Here is a 20616-nt window from a genome sequence, read left to right as displayed (position 1 = left end):
AAATGGAATGGTCAAATCTAAATTGAACAAACGCTCTGTCAGTTTTAATTTCACTGTCCAACAAACACACTTCCTCAGTTATGGATTCTATCACTGCAGAATAATGTTTAACTAATAGTTCCAGTAGTTGGATTCCCTGCGTTTGAAACAGGGCCTTTAAGTCTGTTGAAAAAGCAGTGCTGTTAATTAAATTAGAAGGTGTAAAACTTGATCTCAACCCCTTGGGTATAATCCCCTCAGATAAACATTGTTTGAAATACGCTACTTCCAATTGTAGTTTACGTAGTTTTAGTGTCTTAGAGTCAAACTGACAGAGCGTTTGTTCAATTTAGATTTGACCATTCACGTATTTTTTCCAGCATAGACACGTATATGGTTAAGCTTAAAGTTAACAAATCAAAGAAGCTTTATAGGGACAGGCTTGCCTATTCTAAAGATAGGGCTTTCCCTAACTTGTATTACCAAGTCAATCACGGAAATGTTAATCTACCTGAACCTGTTGTAGCCGAAAACACAGATGATTTAGACAACATTGATAGTGATTCCAATAACACGAGAGGGGAGCAACCCCTCCGTAGAAGTAATAGAAACCAAAATAGGGGGCAGAAGAATAGCGGTCAAAAAGATACACCAGCTACCTGCTCCTTTAATGAAACTAATGTTAATCAAAATAAAGAGAATGAAAAAGGTTTTTTAGGGAACAGGACCAACCAAAGGCAACGCAGGGGGAACAGGAATTGGAATTAACTCATAATGTTTATCTTGAGGCAGAGGATGCTATACCAAGAATTATTTTAAACAAGAAGGGTGATTTTACAATTTACAATTTTTCATCACTGTCAATAGAACCCGAATTGGTAGAGCTGCTAGCCTTGGGTAATACGTTTGTTCGTCTAAAAATGTGATGTAGCTAAGGTGTTGTTGGATTTAAAGTGTTACGTAAGGAAATTGAACCTGAAATTATTATTTAGTGACACTGAAAAATCTTCTTCTAAATTAAAATTGTCGAGTGTTTTTAATCCACCCCTTCATGTCACATTAAAAATGTTCGAACATGTATGCGAACTGGATATTAGACATATGGCTAACACACGTAGAAACAGCCCTAGCCGGTTTAATATTTCAAAGGAACAACTTTCAGCTCTTAACGCTTAGCGCAGGTGTTAGAATTGTTAAATGATTAAGGGGGGGTTAGTGATATTTGAGCAAAGTGACTACGTTGAACGTATGGTCAAGGTGTTAGACTCTGATTCTTGTCATAAGTCTTCCACTAATGAGATGAACACTTGTACAAAAAGAACAAGAGGATATTTTAGAGACCTGTTTATTAGTGGAAGAATTGATGAGGACACCTTTAAATACATCGACATTATGTATGCTAGAACCCCCTCGATGTTTGGGATACCCAAGGTTCATAAAAACCTTGGGGATCCACCTATGAGAGCACTCATCGATGGAAGGGCTTCCATCACTTACCCCTGTTCTAAATATGTTGATTCCTTGCTTAGGAAATATGTGGAATCATTACCTAGTATATGTAAGGACTCCTGGTCCTTTCTATCCGAAGTTAACAACATATCTGAGGTAGAAGGAACTAATTTCTTGACCATAGATGTAGTAGATTTATATACATCTATACCACATCTAGTGGCCTTAGAGTGGATAGAGCTCCTCCTGATTGAATTAGGAGCACCGTCAAGTGAGATCAATAACATTACGGAACTGCTTGACATCATTTTGACTTCTCAACTTCTTCATTTTTGAGAGTGACGCTACATATACAGAAACAGCAGGCCATGGGCTCCCCTTGTGGAGCAGCCGTAGCCAATTTATTTATGGCATACTGGGAAAGGAGGTTTGTGTTCGCGAACCCAGTTTGGAGGGATAAAATAACATTTTATACCCGCTTTCTGGACGATATTTTTATCCTATTTAAAGGGGATTCCAGTATAGCGGACCAATTTGTTAACTATTTGAATAGCACAACTCCTTTCCTGAGGTTTACACATAGTTTTGGCACAGAGGCAATGAACTATCTGGATGTCAGGTTATCTAGGGTAGCCTCACCTCGCTCATTTAGATCAAAATTTTAGGAAGGACACCTATGTGAACTCATTTCTTCACTATTCTAGTTCACATCCTCTAAACAAAAAGGAGCTATAGTAAAGGGCAACTCGCGTGAGGGCCGCCCGTATGTGTAGTGAACTTGAAGATTTTTCATCTGATTGTGAGACTTTAAGGAACTTGTTCACAAATCGGGGGTACCCACAGCGTCTGATAGATGATTTGACAACTGAAGTCAGACATAAAAGAAATAGTGGTTTTTATAAACCACTTCTTGTTATGACTTCATCGGAGGCTGTGTTTGATGAACCACCTGGGATTGTTAACTTGAATTCAAGTCCTTGTGATGTTAGTACGGAAAGCTCTTTAAATAAGGTGTTTCCATGTAGTTTTATATCTACATATAACATGAACTCCTTTGAGATCCAGGATATTTTGTATAAGAACTGGACTTTTATTTCTAGTAATAGTTTGTTACTTAACAAACTTGGTGACAAGCCTTTGATGGTCTTTAGGAGGGGAAGCAATATAAAGGACCTTCTCCAAACTAGTACATTCGGAGTTCTTTCTTCTAGAACTAAGGGGTCTTTTACCTGTGGTTCCTGTAATTATTGTAACTACATTAAAACAGGTAGTGCCTTTTCCGTAGAGGGTCAAAATAAATTTACCATCGGTCACAGAATAAATTGTAACACAAAGTCAATCATATACATTGCTTGTTGCTCCTGTTGCCCGGCCTTCTATGTCGGGAAGACCGACAGGAGGTTTAAAGACAGGATTTACCAGCACGTTTATGCTATCAAAAACAAGAAAAATGAGAACGCTTTAGCCAAACACATTGATGTATTCCCTGAACATGCCTTCTTGTTTATGGGTATTGACCATCTACCAACTTCTAGTAGGGGGGGACCCACTTCCCTGTTGCTGGAAACTAAAGAGCTTCTCTGGCAACTGAAGTTGGATGCTTTTTATCCACCAGGCTTGAACGAAAGCTGCAATATAGCACCTTACTTGAAGCTTAAGTCACATATGAGGTAAAATGATAGATGTATCCCTAGGTATTTTTCCAAGGGACATCTATAAGAGAGCTTCAAATCACCAAGTTTAATACAGTTTTGAGTTTTTATTTGTTCTTTAATGTTTTTAAGGAAATTCTTAAGGATATTATTATTCAGTTTTAAGGCTTGTTCTGCCAATAATCTGTTTTCTAGGTGTGTTTAAAACAAAATCTAAATAACACGACGGTTATATTAGCCGTTTTATAGATATAACAGTTTACACAAGTTAGTGCAAGTGCTTAAGAAATATAAACTGATTGTGTTTTAATGTGTTATTCCACCTAACTTTTCATAAAAGTGTAAGCTATTATGTACATTTTTTAGGCAATGTTCTGCCTTTTTGATTTGTTGAATCAAACAGTTTTAGTGTAGACAACAGTTTACTTAGTGACGAGTGTTTTTATAAATTGTACTCACATTGGTCAAAAGTATTTAGCCTCATTTCAGGTTAAACAGCTGCTATTTAAACTGCAGTTCAGCTATTTTGTACCTCTGATGAAGCACCTTTTTAGTGTTTAGTGTGGCGCTGATTGTATTTGTACTTTTGAATTAAATAGAGCGTTCAGGTCTATTTGGGAGTTGAGCCTTCATTTACTTTTTGGACTATTTGTGTGCACTGGTTTGTTGCTGTTTGGCTTTTACGTTTAGTGAATCATAGCAGGGAAGAGGGGTTGAGGCCTACCAGAAGAGAGGGGAGAGAGGCAGTTCACCATCAGCTTTATCCTGCAATGCTTGCCAGGTCATTTCCCAAGTCCTATTACTCTACCCATCATACTGACATCATGTATATTGTAATACTGGGTAAGCTATGAAGAGTGGCCCCAGAAGTTGGCATTCCCTAGATCCTAAACTGTTATGAGCACTCTGCCTTCCTGCATACCCAGCCAGGCCATTTCTGTGAGCCCAAGCCTTCTCCAGAGCTCTATGAGAAATCCTCCACGCATGCTGCATCCCTTAGGTATTCATGCCATCTTCCCCTACCTGTGCCGTGGGTACCAGAGCTACTAGTCAAAGTGGTCCTTTGGGTTGCAGTTAAAGCTTTGATTTTTTTTTTATGTCACCAGTGCAGCATATGCAACACTTTGTTTCAACATGTGTTTTAGGCTTAGTACACAGATACTACTTTTGTGACTTTGTGCCCGACAGCTATGAATTGCTGCCTGCTGTCTGCTTCCCTCATTTTCATCTCATTATACATTTAGTGGACTGTGCTACTTCAGTTGCATGTCATGGTGTTCTTATTTGCATAGCTGTCTTTATGCCCAATTTTCTTTGTTTTCTTGTGGCTGCACTTGGATGTCTGAATTGCTGATCAGCTGCATACTGCACAACTTAACTATGAATACTGGCATTTGTGTGAAGGGAGGAGGCTTACCTCTTCAGGTTGTGATACTGGCTTTCTGATCTCATGGGTCATATTTTGCTTTAGAAGAAGTCATCCTGTTAAACTGGGGCTGTTGAAAATATAGTTAATGTCTATCCATAGCATGTGGTGTTCTGTCTTCTCTAATATGAATTTTAAGAGTAACAAGAAATGAAATTATGTCAGAGAAGATGAAAATTAAATTTCTGGGCAGTGTTCATAATCGTTGCATAGTGGAACAGGGCTTGTATGCTATATCCCAAGCCAGTAGCAATTCAGAAAGAAAGCTCTTTGCATAATGTAGAAAGACCATTTGGGTAATCTTGCTCCACTGTGCAAGCATAATACACAATGCATATGCAACCCCCCCCCCCCCCATGATCTTTCATGATTCATGAAGGATCCATTATTGAAATACTTGAGTGGTCATGATATGGTAACATACAGAACCTCAACTGCATACATGCCAGTGGTGTTACTATTTTCAGCCTAGTAATGTCCCTCCCAGTGCTAGTAATATCTCACTTAAAAAATAGCTTTGTTGCACACCAGGAAAATCTTTACAAGCAATTAATTTCCTGTGGTGCAGGCAGAGTTGCTGCCTTACACTACACTGTCCCACCCCAATAGTGTGATGCTGAAGAGCTCCTACCAGTGAGAACTCTTGCAAAGCACCATAACTCCTCATTACTTAATTATGGTAATAACCCTACTTCTGCCTTCATACCCGATTATTAAAATTACTTTATGAATCAGTACTGGCATGACATTGGGACATAAGTTAGGAATTTAGTTGGCTTGATTGCAGTAACATATACAGAATATATACATAAAAGCAGAAATTTAGTTGGTTGCCAGAAGAATTGGAACTGTATATGTTTTTCACAAGTCAGAATATGTTTATGTAAGTTTAGCTTATTTCCCTCACCAAATGACTGTTTGCTGCAGTGTGTCAGGTAGCTGAAGTTAGCACTGAAACCATGCAGGAAGGAGAGCAGTGGAATGGCAGCTATACCTGCAGTGCAGGCTACACTTCCATCTGTGGCAGATATCCTTACACCTGCTATGTGTTTTAGCATAGGAGTGCTACTATGTGCAGTGAGCAAGACATAAAAGGATTTTGATACCCGCTTTTAAGCCCTGCAGTGCATGCCTGTGAATCACAGTACTAAACACCAATGAACATAGTGTCGAGAAGGCTTGAACCCCCTTTGTGCACTGTGTTCATGAATTCAAGAACATGTTTTTGTTGACGCTCATTTGCTTTTTGTAAAACTGTACCAGAATAGTTCTTCCCTGAAGTTCTTATGTAACATAAGTGATTCAATGTAATTTGAGTTTCATTGTTTTCGTAAGTAGCTTCCTGTGTCTGCCCCTTTGTTTCACCTGATGATTTTACATTGAGGTTCATGATCTTAGTGTTGGAATTAGTATCTCTGTTAACTTGTACTCACAGGGAATTAACACTTTCTCATTGTTTTCTGTATACATTTGTTCTTCTTTCAGAGGAGATATATAATTATTTCGTATTTCTACGTGATTTGTTTTCTGATGAGTTCATCTTTCCAGCAGGGACAGCCATAAAGGTAATGTTACAAATTTTTGACTGCATTTCTTTGAACAAGAAATATTTTTATTAAATTATCACGTGACATAGGCAATTTTACATTTATATAAATGAAAATAAACCATACCAACATAACCTGCGTTGCAGACATACATTACAAACTTTGCAGACAGAACTGTAGCACCAGTCATTGTCAGTGAAACATTACATAACTCATTCAAATCCTGCCTTCTTTTGCACCTTGTTTCTCCACTGCATGTATTGATCCCACAATTCCCATTTTTTCCCTATGTAAGTTCCCAATTCCAGTTGTTTTATCTGTTAATATCTTTTTTTAACTTCTGGTAGTGTTGGTTTAGGTATTGATTTCTATTTTCTAGTAACTGTTTTTTGGCAGTCACCATAATTAGACCAAGCAAGGCTTACAATGTCTTGGCAATTCTGATTATCATAATTCAAAAAAACATAATTTCCTTAGTTAGACCAGTTTTCTCACCCAGTATCTTTGACAGAGCAGTCTGCAGGGAATATTTAAATTATGCCAACTCATTAGACTCACAGAAAATATGTTCCCAGTTACCAGTTTCTTCCCGATCACACCTCTACCATTTTCTGTTTACCTGCAGAAAGATTCTTTGGAGTCTACTTGGGGTACAAAAATACCTATGTAAACACTTCAAGCAACAATCCTAAATCTTCTAGACTTTGTTGCATTTTTGGGAGACATACATACATAATACCCCCATTGTTTCTTTGTGAATTGCTTATCCAATCTCTCTTCCCAATCCTTTCTAACCTCCTCTGATTGATTCTTATGTTTTGCTGGCAGTATTTTATATGTTGTACTAATTATTCCTTTAACTGCAGCTTCTATTCTAGACTCTGCTAAAATCTCTACCAGTGTTGATCTTTAATTTAGGACCCCTATTTCTTTCTCTTTGCCTGTACTCTGATATCAATCCTTGATAGGGAAGGCAATCTCTAATCTGCAGTCCAAATAAGTTCTTGGTGTCTTTCCTTTCCCTCTCTGATTATTTGCTCCCAATATATTGATTCCTTTGCCAGTTTTCTCCAATAAATTCCAGCCCCTTCTTACCTATTGTCTGAATCCCTAATTGCAGTCATCCTTATCAGCAGAATCTCCTTTCTCCATTCCCGTATTGGTTTAGTTTGTAGAATACTTTCTGCTACTTTATGCATATAATATTCTGCATGATTATTGTTCTTTTCCTTAAAAAGCTGCATCCAAAATCCCAGTCTCTACTTGTTTCTTGAGCTTCCCCATTTCATCATCATGTCTTAACACTTTGAATTAATAGTTTTCTGCTTGTGCTATGTATAGGAGCCTTAACTGTGTTGCTCTGAAATTACCCCATTCAAATTGGGTAATCCCCATCTGCCTTGTACTATTGGAAGAATAAACTTAGCCCACTTGACTTTTTCCATCTTCCCCTCCCAGATAAATTCCTTCAGCTTTTTATTAATTACTACCCACAATTTCTCCTGTGGTTGATAAATTTATGCCTGACCTTTGTACAAGACTAAAGGGACTAAAAAGATTTTAACTGATTCTTTCTTACTGTCGATATCCATATGACAGAGCTTCCATTTCCTTAGTTTTTGTATTATGTTTTGTTTAGCAGCTTCCCACATATCTTTAGCTGCCACAATGGAATCATTTTTAATCCATGCTCCAAAATACTTCATTTTATCATGTCCCCATAAATCTGGATATTGCTGAACTAGTTTGTGTGTGGGTACTTAATTTACTGTTATTGCCGTTGTTTTAGTGTATTTCATTTTTGTATCCTGAAAAGATTTGAAACTGTCTCAAAATTTTCCACAACACTGTAATGTCCATTTCTGGTTTTGTCAAGTATAAAATATCATCATCTGGAAATAGAGCCAACTTTTCTAGACTACCATACCAGTTGTATCCTTGAATATCTGAGTCTCGTATTTTCTTTGCCAGTGGTTCTAAATGTAATGTAAATAACAAAGGGGAGGGTGGACACCCCTGCCTGGTTCCACTGCTCAAGCAGAAATTATCAGGGAAGACCCCACCCACTTTAATTTTTGCCTCAGATCCCTCATATGTCCTCCTAATCAACCTTGTAATTTTATCAGGTAATGCAAATGCTTCCATTGCTATGCTCATAAAGTCCCAGCTTACACTGTCAAATGCTTTCTCTGCATCAAGACCCACCAACAGCAGTGGTATTTTCTTACATTGTGCCTCCCTCTTGATTATCATTGGTCTGTTAATGTTTGCCTCCCCTCCACAAAACCACATTGATCCTTATCTATCCATTTTGTCATCACCTTTGCCATTGTTTTAGCCTTTATAGATATGAACACTGTATAATTATGGTTTAATATTGAAATGGGCCTATATGAAGCTGGATTTCATAGATCTTTACCCTCTTTAGGTATTATAGCTACGACTGCTTTCTTCCAGGATGTTAGTACTTCTCCTCCTCTTAAAATACTGTTAAATAAAACCTTCCAGATCTTTATCAGTTTTTTCCCTCCTAGCTTCCAAATTTCCACATGAATACCATCTCTTCCTGAGGACTTTCCTGTAGAGTGGTTATACATTATCATTTTATTCTCATCTCCTCGTATCCTGTTAGTAATTGTGCCTCGTCTGTCTCTCACCTTGATGTATTTAATTCCTCCATAAACATTTCCATTTGTACCTTTTCTTGACTTCCGTATTTATCTGCTTTGTACAGACTTTCATAGAATTTTTGAAATATTTCTAACACTTTTACAGGATCCCTTGTTATCTTCATTGTTGTAGGCTCCCTAAACTTGGTGACATCCCTTTCTACTTTCTGTGTTTTAAGTCGTTGTGCTATCAAAAAACAGTTGCTTAACAGCAGTCTTTCGAAACCTTGCATATTATTGAGGTAGTCCCATATTTTCTGTTTAGCATTCTGCAGTTGCTCCTCCTCTTCTTGTTCTTTGAGATTCCCCCTATTTTGCAATACTTTAACATTTGTCAGTCCCTCTAAATAATTCTTGTTACTTCTTAACCATATCTTCCTTTCTTGTATTTCCACCCTATTTTTAAACTCCACTTTAATTTTATCTCACTAAACTAATGTCTTTCGGCTTTTAGGGGGTTGCCACAGCAGAAATCCGGTCCGCTAATGATTGGCAGTGGATTTTTACGGTGCTGAGGTGCCAGCCCGATGCCCAACCTTCAAAGAAGGCATGCCCATTCATGCTTGCATCTACCTGCATGTCTTTAATGTCACTCAACCACAGGAGGACATGCAGACTCCACACAGAAGGTGTTCCAGCTGGGAATCGAACGGTAGAACCTCTTGTGAGGTGACAACGCTAACCACCGCGGCCACATTTAAATGTTATCACACTCCCTAGCTATATTTTCTGAAGCAATTTTTATCTTCTCTAATAGCTCCTGAATAATGTCCACTACCCATTCCTTAAATTCCTCTGTTTTGAGCAGAACGGCGGGAAAGTGCCAGTGTCTCATTTTTATTTAATTACCCTGTATTTTTATTTTAGTTATTATTGTCACATGATCTGAAATAGTTATTGGATGCATATCAAAACCTTCAATTAACTGCACATGTTCCTGAGAAGTGTAAGTTCTGTCTAGCCTAGCCCAGTTTTTGTACCCTGAGGAATAATATGTAAATTCAGGCTGAACTCCTAGTACTGAATTCACATTTCCATGCCAAATATTTTCATAAATTTCTTTAAAAATCTACTCTCTTTTGTTATATTTTCCCTTCTGCCCCCTGACACACCTTTACTGCTGCAAATCAAATTCCAGTCCCCACCTAAAAGTAATATTCCTTGCTAAAAGCTGATTATTTCTCCCAGAATTTTCTTAAGCTCCATTTTAGAAGTTTTAGGTAGAATATAAATACATGCCAGTGTAATCCTCCTCCCTTGCCAGTAGCCCCTTAGTACTACAAATCTACCATTACTGTCTTTTTTATCCTCGTCTATCACTATTTGAGCTCCTCTTGCAAGTAACATAAGTACTCCTCTTTTCCTTTGCCCCAGGTTTTCTGCTGAATAACCACACTTGAAGACCCTACTTTATCACATTTACATGTTCACTTCTTTCCAAGTGTGTCTCCTGTAATGCACTTTACATTTTTTTAATATAGTTCACTACTCTTTTGTAGTTATCTGTGAGACCATTCACATTTATAGACATTAGAAAGCATCATATTCTTGAAAAAATATTCTCACCTTTTATGTATATACCTTTTTTGTTAAATGTCTGGTTCCAGCTTTTGTGTTACATGAATGTGTTGTTTGGCAGGTTAATCTTTTATACAGTTGTTTCTTGTCATCTCCATTTGAGCCTATGTCACATCTTACAGAACTCTTTTTTAATGAAAACCCTCAAACAAAAATGCATCCCAATACCCCCCTAAAACCTGTTAACTTAATAATAATAACACATACAAAAACTATGTACATCTTCAGATTTTGAAGTTTTTCCCTCCTAATAGGAACAAATGTTTCCAAACTGACAACCACACATATGGCTTTGAGGTAACCTAATAGAAAGTCATCCATGCTAAGAGTCATGGTACAGTATGTGGTTCTATTGAGTACTGTCTTGATTTGTCTTATCTTTATAGCTTTTCCAGCTGGAAAACACTTGGATTTTCCCCAAGACATTTCTATTTATCAGATTGTCTTCTAGAGGCATGAATACCAGACGCAAAACTGCTAAGCATATCCATGTTAACTAGAAAAAAGTTTTATAATATTCAGTATTCTTTTCATTTACTTGGTTTCTGTAAAACTTGTCACTAGCCTTAACCCAGTCATTTACCTATGCAAGAATGAGAAGAAGCACAGTCATTTTTCTTTCGTCATGCTCTTTAAACCAGATTTTTTACATCACAGTGCCTGCATTTCTTAAAAAATGAACAAGGAGAAAGAGATAAGAAGTGAGAAAAAAAAACAGGAACCCCTGTTTACATTTGTATCCCCATTACACATAAAAATAACTAAAAATTACACTGTAACATGCATAGAAAACCATGCACCATAAAAATAGTACTATTAAGAAAAAAAAAGTTTTACTTACAGTTCACTTTCACCCTCCTCTTCCTCTTTCTTGAGTGTTTTTCTGAACATTAATAACATGAAGAAGAGCATATGCTTTAGACTCCCCTTACAAGTTTAGCAAAGTCCAAAAAATCCAGTATTTCCAGATGTATTTCTTGTTCTGTTATGTTTCACAAAATTAATTATTGCTTTGTAATACCACACTTGTCGATTTCCAAGTTACAGATTTTATTCTCCAAACACTCATGACATGAAGTAGGGCATATGCTTTAGAGTCCCCTGCAAGTTTAACAAAGTCCAAGAAAGTCCAACATTTCTAGGTTCTCTTGTTCTATTCATTTCCATCTCCCAAACCCTGTCTCTGCTTCATTTCCAGTGCACTGTAGAGTCTTCAAGTCAACTCTTGTACTCCTTTCCTTCTCTCAAGCATCTTCTGTTGAAACGCAGGAAAAGGTTTCACTGGCACAGTCTCTCTCTGTTCTTTGCTACCAGAAAAACAAGAAGCAGGATCTGCTTCTGTTTCACAACTCATTTTTTGTTGGACAAACGCTTGTATTTCTTCCTTAGCATGAACTTCATCAAAAAATTATTTTGTTCCTCCAGGGAAAAATATTTTGAAGATAGCTGGGTACAGCAGTTTGAATCTCATGCCTGCTTTTCTACATTCCATGAATAGTGGGATAAATTTACTACACTTCTGCCTGGTGTACGGGTAGTCTTTCTACACAAACACTCTGTTGTCTCCCACTTTTAGTACTTTATCCTTCTGCCATAGTTTTTCTGCTGGTAAGATTGCATCTTTAGTATTAAAGGTCTGGGTTGTTCTCTCATAGCCATGTTTGGAGCATACACACAATTAACAATTCCTGTTGTGGAATGCCAGTTTACTTGCTTATTTGTGCTTTCATAAAATTAATACAGTCTGTTCCTTCCATTTTTTTAGGTACTGCAGAAAATCATAGGTTATCCATATGTGCTCTGTCCTCTAATTCTATAATTTTTTGAAACATCTGTTCTTGTGTCTTATTCAGCCAGCATTTTCTTCATTTCGATCTGTGTGTTTTGTAGTTTTATCATTTCATCTGAATATCTGTTTAAAGCTTCTTCCATTTTTTTCTAGCCTTTTATTGTTTGAGTTGATATATTTCATCAGCGTTTCATTTATGTTACTCAGGTCTGTGTACAGTTGTCTTTTATACTTTCCTCTAGGTTACTGGAAGTCATGTCTAGAGCTTACCCTGCTTTTTGCTGAACAGCTGCAGTGTTCTTACCAGTCAGTGTTTTTTCATCACCTTTTGTAGCTGGTTTTCCTTGAGGTCCTCTGTATTTCTTTTTTCCTGGCATCCAGGCAGTGCACTTACCAGCCAGTTACTGAAATTAACCCACAATCCAGGTCCATTTGCTTTCTCTGCTAAGTTTCTGTTTTCACACTGAGAGAGCTAGAATTAAGCTGTTACTCAGTGTGCAGCCATCTTGGAAGTCCTACATTTTTGACTGCTCTGTCTAATTATGTTAATACCCAAAGTAGAAAAAAGTTTCATGCTTTATAGGGGCCCCCTCTTGAATCTTTCCCCATAAAAATATTTAATGCATTTTCACATACAATGACTTTTTGTCATGATTTATAACTTGAAGTGCCAAAAAGAGTACAGCCAGCATACTGTGTTCCATAATTGTCTTTATTCAAATAAAACAACAAAAATCAGACCGGTTTCGGCCGGAAAATATCACAGCCTTCTTCAGTGCAAGTCAAATACAGCTTCTGTTGTAAGTTAAATACACCCATCTTAAAGCCTATTGGCCCATACTAGAATTGTTCATTCAAACCAGGTGGAAACAATCCACCCAGTTTAACAATCCACTTTGTTTCTTTATTATTTAAAATAGAGTGCCACCCAGTTTTATTAAATTTATTGCCCTTGATGATGTCAATAACCATGAAAGAAAATCTGGCAGTGGGGTGTGTTAGATAGTGTTTATACAATGCATTGGTTACCTTTTTGTTTTTAATATTACTGATGTGTTCAGAAATTCTGATTATGAATGGACGAGAAGTCTGGCCAATGTAAAAGCAACCACAAGTGCATGTAGCTTGATATATTAACCAGTCAGTACTGCAATTAGCAAATAAATTTAATCATAAACTATAAGGCTGTTGCAGCTGGAAAATTGTTTGGATTTTGTAACCTTGCCACAATGGATGCAGTGTCCACATGGGTAGCAGCCAACTAAAGGATCCCCCGATAGTGTAGATTGTACATATGTAGAGGATTGATTCAGTGTCCCACGCTTGTAATGATTAAAACAGGAACCAAGATTTTTGCCTTTACGGAAAGAAAACTGACATCTTTCTGGTATGTTGTGTGCTAGCTCCTGATCACATTGTAAAATATTCCAATGTTTATTCACATTTTGAATTAGGTTGTCAAAATTCCTGGCATAAGTTGTTAGGAATCTAATTGGTTGTGATGCCGAATTGTTATGGTCTTTGTAACTTAAAAATTCTTGTCTGTCAATGGAATTGACCAGATTACTGGCCTTCAATACATAACCCATACCATAACCCCTAGATTTGAATCTGTCTGTGAGATCCTTCCTTTTTCTCTGAAAAGAGGAATCATCAGAGCAGATGCGCTTTATTCTGATGAATTGCGATTTTTGGGATGTTCCGGGCTATGTGTGGTGGATGGAAACTGGACGTATGTACTCAACATGTGATCTGGTAGTCTGTTGATAATCACATCCAAAAACGTAATGCTGTTCAGATCATAATGAACAGTAAATTGTAATGCCCATGGGTTGTTGTTCAGGTAAGATATGAATTCATGTAACACATTTATCTCACCCTTCCATACCATCCAACAGTCATCTAAAAACCGTCTCTAAATGTCAATGTATTCCAAATAGATGTCCACATGATCATAGATAAGATGTTTTTCGACAAAGGCCATAAACAGGTCGGCATATATTGGTGCAAATGAAGCACCCATCGCTGTGCCCTTTGTTTGTAAATAACAAGCATCCTGATAAAAGAATACATTGCTATTCAGAACATGTCTAGCTAACTGAACCAAAAAGGAGCTGAAGTCAGGTCTGTATAAACTGGCCACTTCCAGCCAGTATGCAAGGGCTTCTAAACCAGATTCGTGTGGAATATTTGTATATAAAGCACACACATCTAGTATGCACATCAACCAATCAGATTCCAATTGGCTATCTGAAATGATCTGCAGGAAATTTGTAGTGTCCTGTAACCGAGAACGTACAAGATGGAGCAAAGGCTTCAAATGTTTAGTCAAATATAGAGACAAAGGTTCTGTGATATAACCCTTTCCTGAGACAGTTGGTCTGCCCAGTGGATTGGTGGGATTTTTGTGAATTTTCGGCAAAAATAAATATATTGGTTAGCCGGATCCTGAATGGTAAGTTGATGCATGGTATCATTGGTAGTGATAGCTTCATCCCTAGCCTGAATTAAAAAATAATCGATTAGTCTTTTAAAACGATGAATGGGATTGATATGCATCTCAAAATAATATCTACCATCAGACAACTGTCCTTTAGCCTCTTGATCATAATCACACCAATTCAAAAGAACCACAGCTCCCCCTTTGTCTGCAGAAATGATGACAATATTATTGTTGTTTTGAAGTTCCAGAATAGCTTGTTTTTCAGCAGCAGTTACATTATTCCGTTTGGAATATGTGTCCGACCTGGAGAAATGCAGATCTTTGAGAATGTTATTCTGGAACTGATGTACCAAAGGATGCATAGGGGGAGAAAAAGATGATTTTTGATAAACTTGTCATCAGTAAAATTGTTATCATTGTCACCAAAAAACATTCTCAAATTTAACGTTCTACAAAAGGACATTAAATCCTGAGCAAAAATATCTGCAGACACCATGAAACCCGGAATGAAAGTTAAACCTTTATTAAGGACTGCCAAATGGGCTGGAGATAGCACAAAATCAGACAAATTTAAAACATTCCTGTTATAATCCAAATCTAATTCTGTATGACCATTCTCAACAGACTCTGAATGTTGTTTATGCCTCCTATGTTTGCGTCCCCCCCGCTGATACTTAGGCCTAAAGGGACAGACAACGGTGTCCTCTTGGCTGACGGTGAACTTGATACTGACTGTAACTCATTATCTGTGCAAGAAGAGATTTCCTCAGTCAAGGAACCTGTCTCATGACCTGATTTTCTCAAAATGGAGCATGGTCTCTTTCTTTTGGAAGTTTTAGGTAATGAAGGTGTAAACCTCATATGCTTAGTACTATTTGAAAAAGGATTTCCATGCTGGTAATTAGTTTGATCTCTCTGGAATTTTTTGATCTTCCTACTTCTAAGTTGTTGTTCTAAATTGTTCAGGTCCGTGGCTATTTTATTGAGATATTTATTATAAAAGGATTCACCTTCAAATAGTTTGACATTATCTACCAATTTGGTCATTGTGTCAATCTCTTTATCAATAACCCGACCATAATATTTAGATAAGGTTTCAACAAAAAAATACTGGCCTGTTGTTGTATTGAAGACCATTGTCTGCTGAACTCTGAGTCTGTTTCCCCCACATGAGGTTGTATACATACTCTCAAACCTCGAGGGGTTATCCCTTTGGCAATGTATGCCTTGAACAATTTCAAATGCCAGATGTTGGATCTTAAAGATCGAAGTTGTTTAAATAAATTATCAAAAACTATTGCACAGTTGGATTCAGAACCAAGAGAATCATTGGTGTCATTGTTATTTTGTAGTGAAAGACCCAAGCCAAATGCTCTGAGGTCGTCCCTATCAGCTGATAATCCTGTTACCAAACTTGAAAGATCCATAATGAACTTGAGGCTTGTCAGGAGATTCAAACCAAAAAATATGTTGATTTATAATACTGACAATAATAGTAAGAAAAACTACGTCAGTACAACACAATTTGTAGGTACAATAACAGCTCATAAACGATTTACCAAGGAGTGTAAAAAGTATCAAACAAGCAGGTGGTGAATTGGTCCACTGCAGTAATGGCAGATGAGGATTTAATAAATATTTGTTGATACAGATAGAATAATGGCTAGTTAATGTGGGTTTCTGATGTTAAATATTTGTATTGTATTATATTGTGTTATATTTTATGACTGCTAATTACTTACCTAAATCTCTTAAACATGCTGTAGAACTTGCTTTTGAAAATTATATCATCTCCCTTAAGTCTGCAGTAAGCCTTTTCATTAAATTATTGTGGAAGATATAATCCTTCAGACTTGCCTGATCCAACAGCCTTCATGTTGGTTGGGATTCATAAACAGTGTAGCACATTGCACAGCACAGTTTAGCACTGGTAATGGCAACACACAAGATGCTGGCAGTTCTAAGAAAACAGCGTGGCTGCGCATTGGTCAAACTAACTTGCTGTGCAGCACATGCTAATGAGTGTATCGAAATGAAGAACCCATAGAAATGAGCTACATGATTATTCAGGTGAAAAAACTCAAAATGAAGACCAATTCATGGCTGTACTGTGTAATGTCACATACATTTTAAATGCAGTGTTTCGTGGTGTAAGATGGCAGTGATGCTAGGATTGTCAGCAGGAGTAGCACAGCAGCATGTTTTGGGATCTGCTGTCAGAGTTAGAGCCTGAAATGTTGCACATCACAGCCCTTCATGCCACCATAGTTGGGGAGCACCTGCTATACCAATAGCTCACAGACTAACAGACTGTGGATTGCTTCTGTGTGGAAAAGGATGCTATGACAGATGTATTCAAACTCTGTCACTTAACTCATTCACTCAAACAGAGCTCAGGAAGTTTGCACTGTAACTTCCATTGGGCAGAGACTAAGCCTTTTGACAGAATCAAATTATGTCCACGCATTTCAAACAAATGTTCATGTCTCTGAAACCATGGGGGTTATGAAAGAAGTGGAAATGGCAAACTCTTCAGCACAAACTATTTTTATAGTGGTAGTATTCTTTAGGTTCTAGGTCTTAAACTGAATTTTATAAGTCACAGTAAACACAGTAACTGTTGTAATATTTTGTAAACAACTTATAATATCTCAGTAACCACTCATGTCGCACGCATACTGTTAGCAGCATTTTATTCATCTAGTTGAGGGCTCTCATATGAGGCTAAGGTGTTCTGTCTGTGTTACTTGGTTGTTGAGATATTTAGAAAAAAATGGGAAAATTAAATGTGTATAAATTCATATCAGAAAAACAACAGTTATATCTGTTTACCTGCACTTGAAAATGGTCAGTTGTTAATGCAGTTGAATTTACCATTGTGTAAGCTTTAAGATGAAATCTTTTAAAATCTTGTACATGGCATGATTTTGGAATTATTGATACAAATATGAACAAGCAATATTTGACGCCTAGAGATGTCAGTAGGAGTTAACTGCAGATGCACCTGGAGGCGTCACTCGGATGTAATGAGGTTAAGGCCAGAATCAAAAGGGAAACATTATATGCCCATTCCTGTGGATACAAAAGTATGTGCTGCCTTAACCATCACAGCTACAGAGACTTGCTAGCAACCTACAGGGAACAGTTATGGATGTCACAGGTGTCAGCCTGGTCGATGAGCCATAGTACAGAACTTCCAGTCATTGCAATAAATAGCCTATAACACAGCTCATATGGAAACCCAAAACATAGAGCATTTGGACTACTAAAGGATGTTTCCAGTATACAGGGCAAACGTCCAGTTAAAGAATAAGCAAAACACAAGCATGTTTCTCCTTCTAGGGACCCTCAAATTTAGTGGCAGAATTTCATCCAGGGCTTAGTTAATGCTCTTATGGCTCTGAAGCCTCCTTCAGGGGTCTCTGTTCCTGTTCCTCCTTGAACATCTTCCCCTCACAAGAGGGCAAGGGAGCAGGATTCTTCTGATGAAGAGGTTTCTTTGGATGAGGAATGTTTGGCCTCTTCCACCCAAATTACAAAACCTCTAGAGTATGCGTCTCCTGAAGAGGAATCTACTAGTCCAGAATCTCTTATTGAGTAGATTATTTTTGGAGATACTATTACTAAGATGAGGGAGTATTTCAAGTGGGACGCCTCTCAACTTTCTGATGTGCAAAAGAGATATTATGAGCTCCTACAAATGGAGTTTCCTTTGCTATCTGCTGTCCCTCCAGTTTTACCTGCTTTATTCAGTGCCTTTCATCAGCATCTCAGTCTCCTGATCCCCCCCCCCACTCCTAAGAAGCCTGACCATTTCCACAAAATGCCTGACGATTGCAAATTTCTCTGCAAGTGCCCATCTGCTGACCCTTTGGTGGTCTTTTTTGGCTTCAGTGAGTCCTTCAAAATTACTGCCCAACACTAAACTTCTTCCCTGTGATAAGGAAAGCAGGAGAAAGAAAAGACTAGGAAAGAACGTCTGTACTTCTGCCACATTTGCCTTTCGTGCTATTAATTGCCAAACTCATATGACTAGATATGTTTTGGCCTTCCTGTCCTAGGTGACTCAAGTTATTTCTGACCTTCCACATTCTGAGGGGAAAACTTTTGCTTTGTCATTGTTGGGGGCTTCCTCTCAGGTGGCTTGCCATTCTATCAAGTGCAGCTGTGATGCAGCAGAAGCTTCATCTAGGGCTGCTGCTTCAGGATCTGTATTGAGAAATTATTCTTGGCTAAGGCTTCAGCCATTGCCAGATGGCATAAAAACTATGTTGATGGATGCTGCTTTAGACAACAGTGACTTGCTTGGTGCTGCTGATTTGTTCAAGTCTTTGCAGGAAAAAGGCAAGGAGTTACAGGCCTTGAGACATCTTTTGGTTTCACCTGTGCCTAAGTTCCAATGGAATTATCCTTCCAAGCCAGCTTTTGTTCAGAGACAGACCAGTTCTCCTCCTAAAAGTAAGAAAAGTGGAAGGGAGGGCTCTTCTACCTAAGACTACTCAGGCTTCTTCTGCACAGAAACAGCCCTTTCCTGACAACTGGTAGTATGTGACTATCACTCTTCTCTCAGCCTCATTCCGCTTTTGCTTCATCTCCGTCTCTAACAGTTTGGTTAAGCATTATCTAAGACTCATGGGTTCTTTCAATAATTCAGAAAGGGTACTTTATGGTTTGGAAATCCCTTCCTCCTTTCATGGGCATTCCTCAGCCACCTCAGGAAAAGTTACATTTATTCCCAGGGATACTTCAGGAACTATTAAATCAGAGAACTGTTGTACAGGTTACACAGGATCAAAGGAGAAAAATATTTTATTCAAGAATGTTTCTGTTTCCCAGAAAAAATTGTCCTTGGAGACCCATTCTGGATCTCTCACACCTAAATAGTTTTCTGAAGGTTCCTTCATTTTGCATGCTATCTCTGCAGACTTTGTTGCCAATACTTCTTCTCAGGCTTTCATGGCCTCTCTAGATATCAGTGATGCCTACCTTCACATACCTATTCACCCCCTTTACAGGAAAGTTTTACATTTCTCTGTTGGTCCTTAGCATTTTCAGTTCTCTGCTTTGCACTTTGGCTTTTCTACTCCCAAGGGTATTCACCAAATGTCTAGATCCTGTGGTTGCTTTTTGCATGCTTAAAGGCATCCAAGTTTTTCCTTATCTGAAAGATTTCCTGTTTCAAGCATCCACTCCAGAGACCTTACTGCAAAACCTCCAGTTTGCACTTACTCTTTTGCAAAGTCTGGGGTTCACAATAAACTTCAAAAAGTCATCTCTAATGCCTTCTCAAGGTCATGTTTTCCTAGGATGCAGGATTTAGACAGTGCCCATGCTGACATTCCTGCCTCCGCCAAAGGCTTTGACTGTCATTGCCTATTTTCAAAAGCTTATTCCTCTGAGCTCTGTCACAGCCAGAGTGTTTCTGAAACTTCTGAGATTTATGGCATCCACCATCCCTATGTTACCTTTAGCCAAACTCCGCATGAGGAAATTTCAGTGGTTCCTGAAATCAATCTGGCAACAACATGTACATCTCACAGAATTTGCAGTTCTCTTCTTCCATGTCTAAAGAAAGAGCTTCAGTGGTGGATTCAGCAGATGTCTCTGAACCTAGGCCTCCCTTTCATCCTCCTTTTCCATCTCAAGAACTGTTCACAGATGCCTCAGAGGTAGGTTAGGGAGCAACCTTTGACACACTGAGAGTGTAGGGGGTTTGGTCTCCTCTTCAGCATATCAACATCAAAGAGATGAGAGTGCTCCTGCTGGCTCTGCAGGTCTTCCATCCTCTTTTTTTTTCTTCAGGTCCTCTCAAAGTGTTTACAGACAACACCACAGTCCTGTGGTATGTAAACAAACAGGGGGGAACAAAATCTTACCTTCTCTGCAGGCTTGCTGTCTTGGTATGGGAGCTTGCAGTTCAGCATCATGTGACTCTTCAGGTTTATATTTCATCAGGGCAAAATTTTGTGGCAGACACTTTGAGACGGTCCTTGACTCAATCCTACAAATGGATGCTTTACAGGGATGTGTTTCTGGACATTGTCCATAAGTGGGGTACTCCTCAAATAGATAAATTTTCCTCCT

The 20616-nt window shown here is 38.1% G+C and overlaps 1 protein-coding gene across 1 annotated transcript in view; it reads left to right on the top strand.

The window, feature by feature from the left end:
* The window catches only part of GNPAT (glyceronephosphate O-acyltransferase), a gene marked incomplete in the record, with an annotated part of 1227276 nt that overhangs the window by 783848 nt on the left and 422812 nt on the right, over nt 1-20616 (top strand). Inside the window, 1 exon segment of the mRNA XM_044063684.1 lies at nt 5992-6071. Within this exon segment, the coding sequence (XP_043919619.1) occupies nt 5992-6071 (80 nt within the window).

This window comes from Protopterus annectens, chromosome 1.part0 (genome assembly GCF_019279795.1).
Source record: "Protopterus annectens isolate FY-2018-M chromosome 1.part0, PAN1.0, whole genome shotgun sequence".
In the NCBI taxonomy this organism is placed as follows: Eukaryota; Metazoa; Chordata; order Ceratodontiformes; family Protopteridae; genus Protopterus; species Protopterus annectens.
This window is presented reverse-complemented; position numbering and strand designations above follow the sequence as displayed.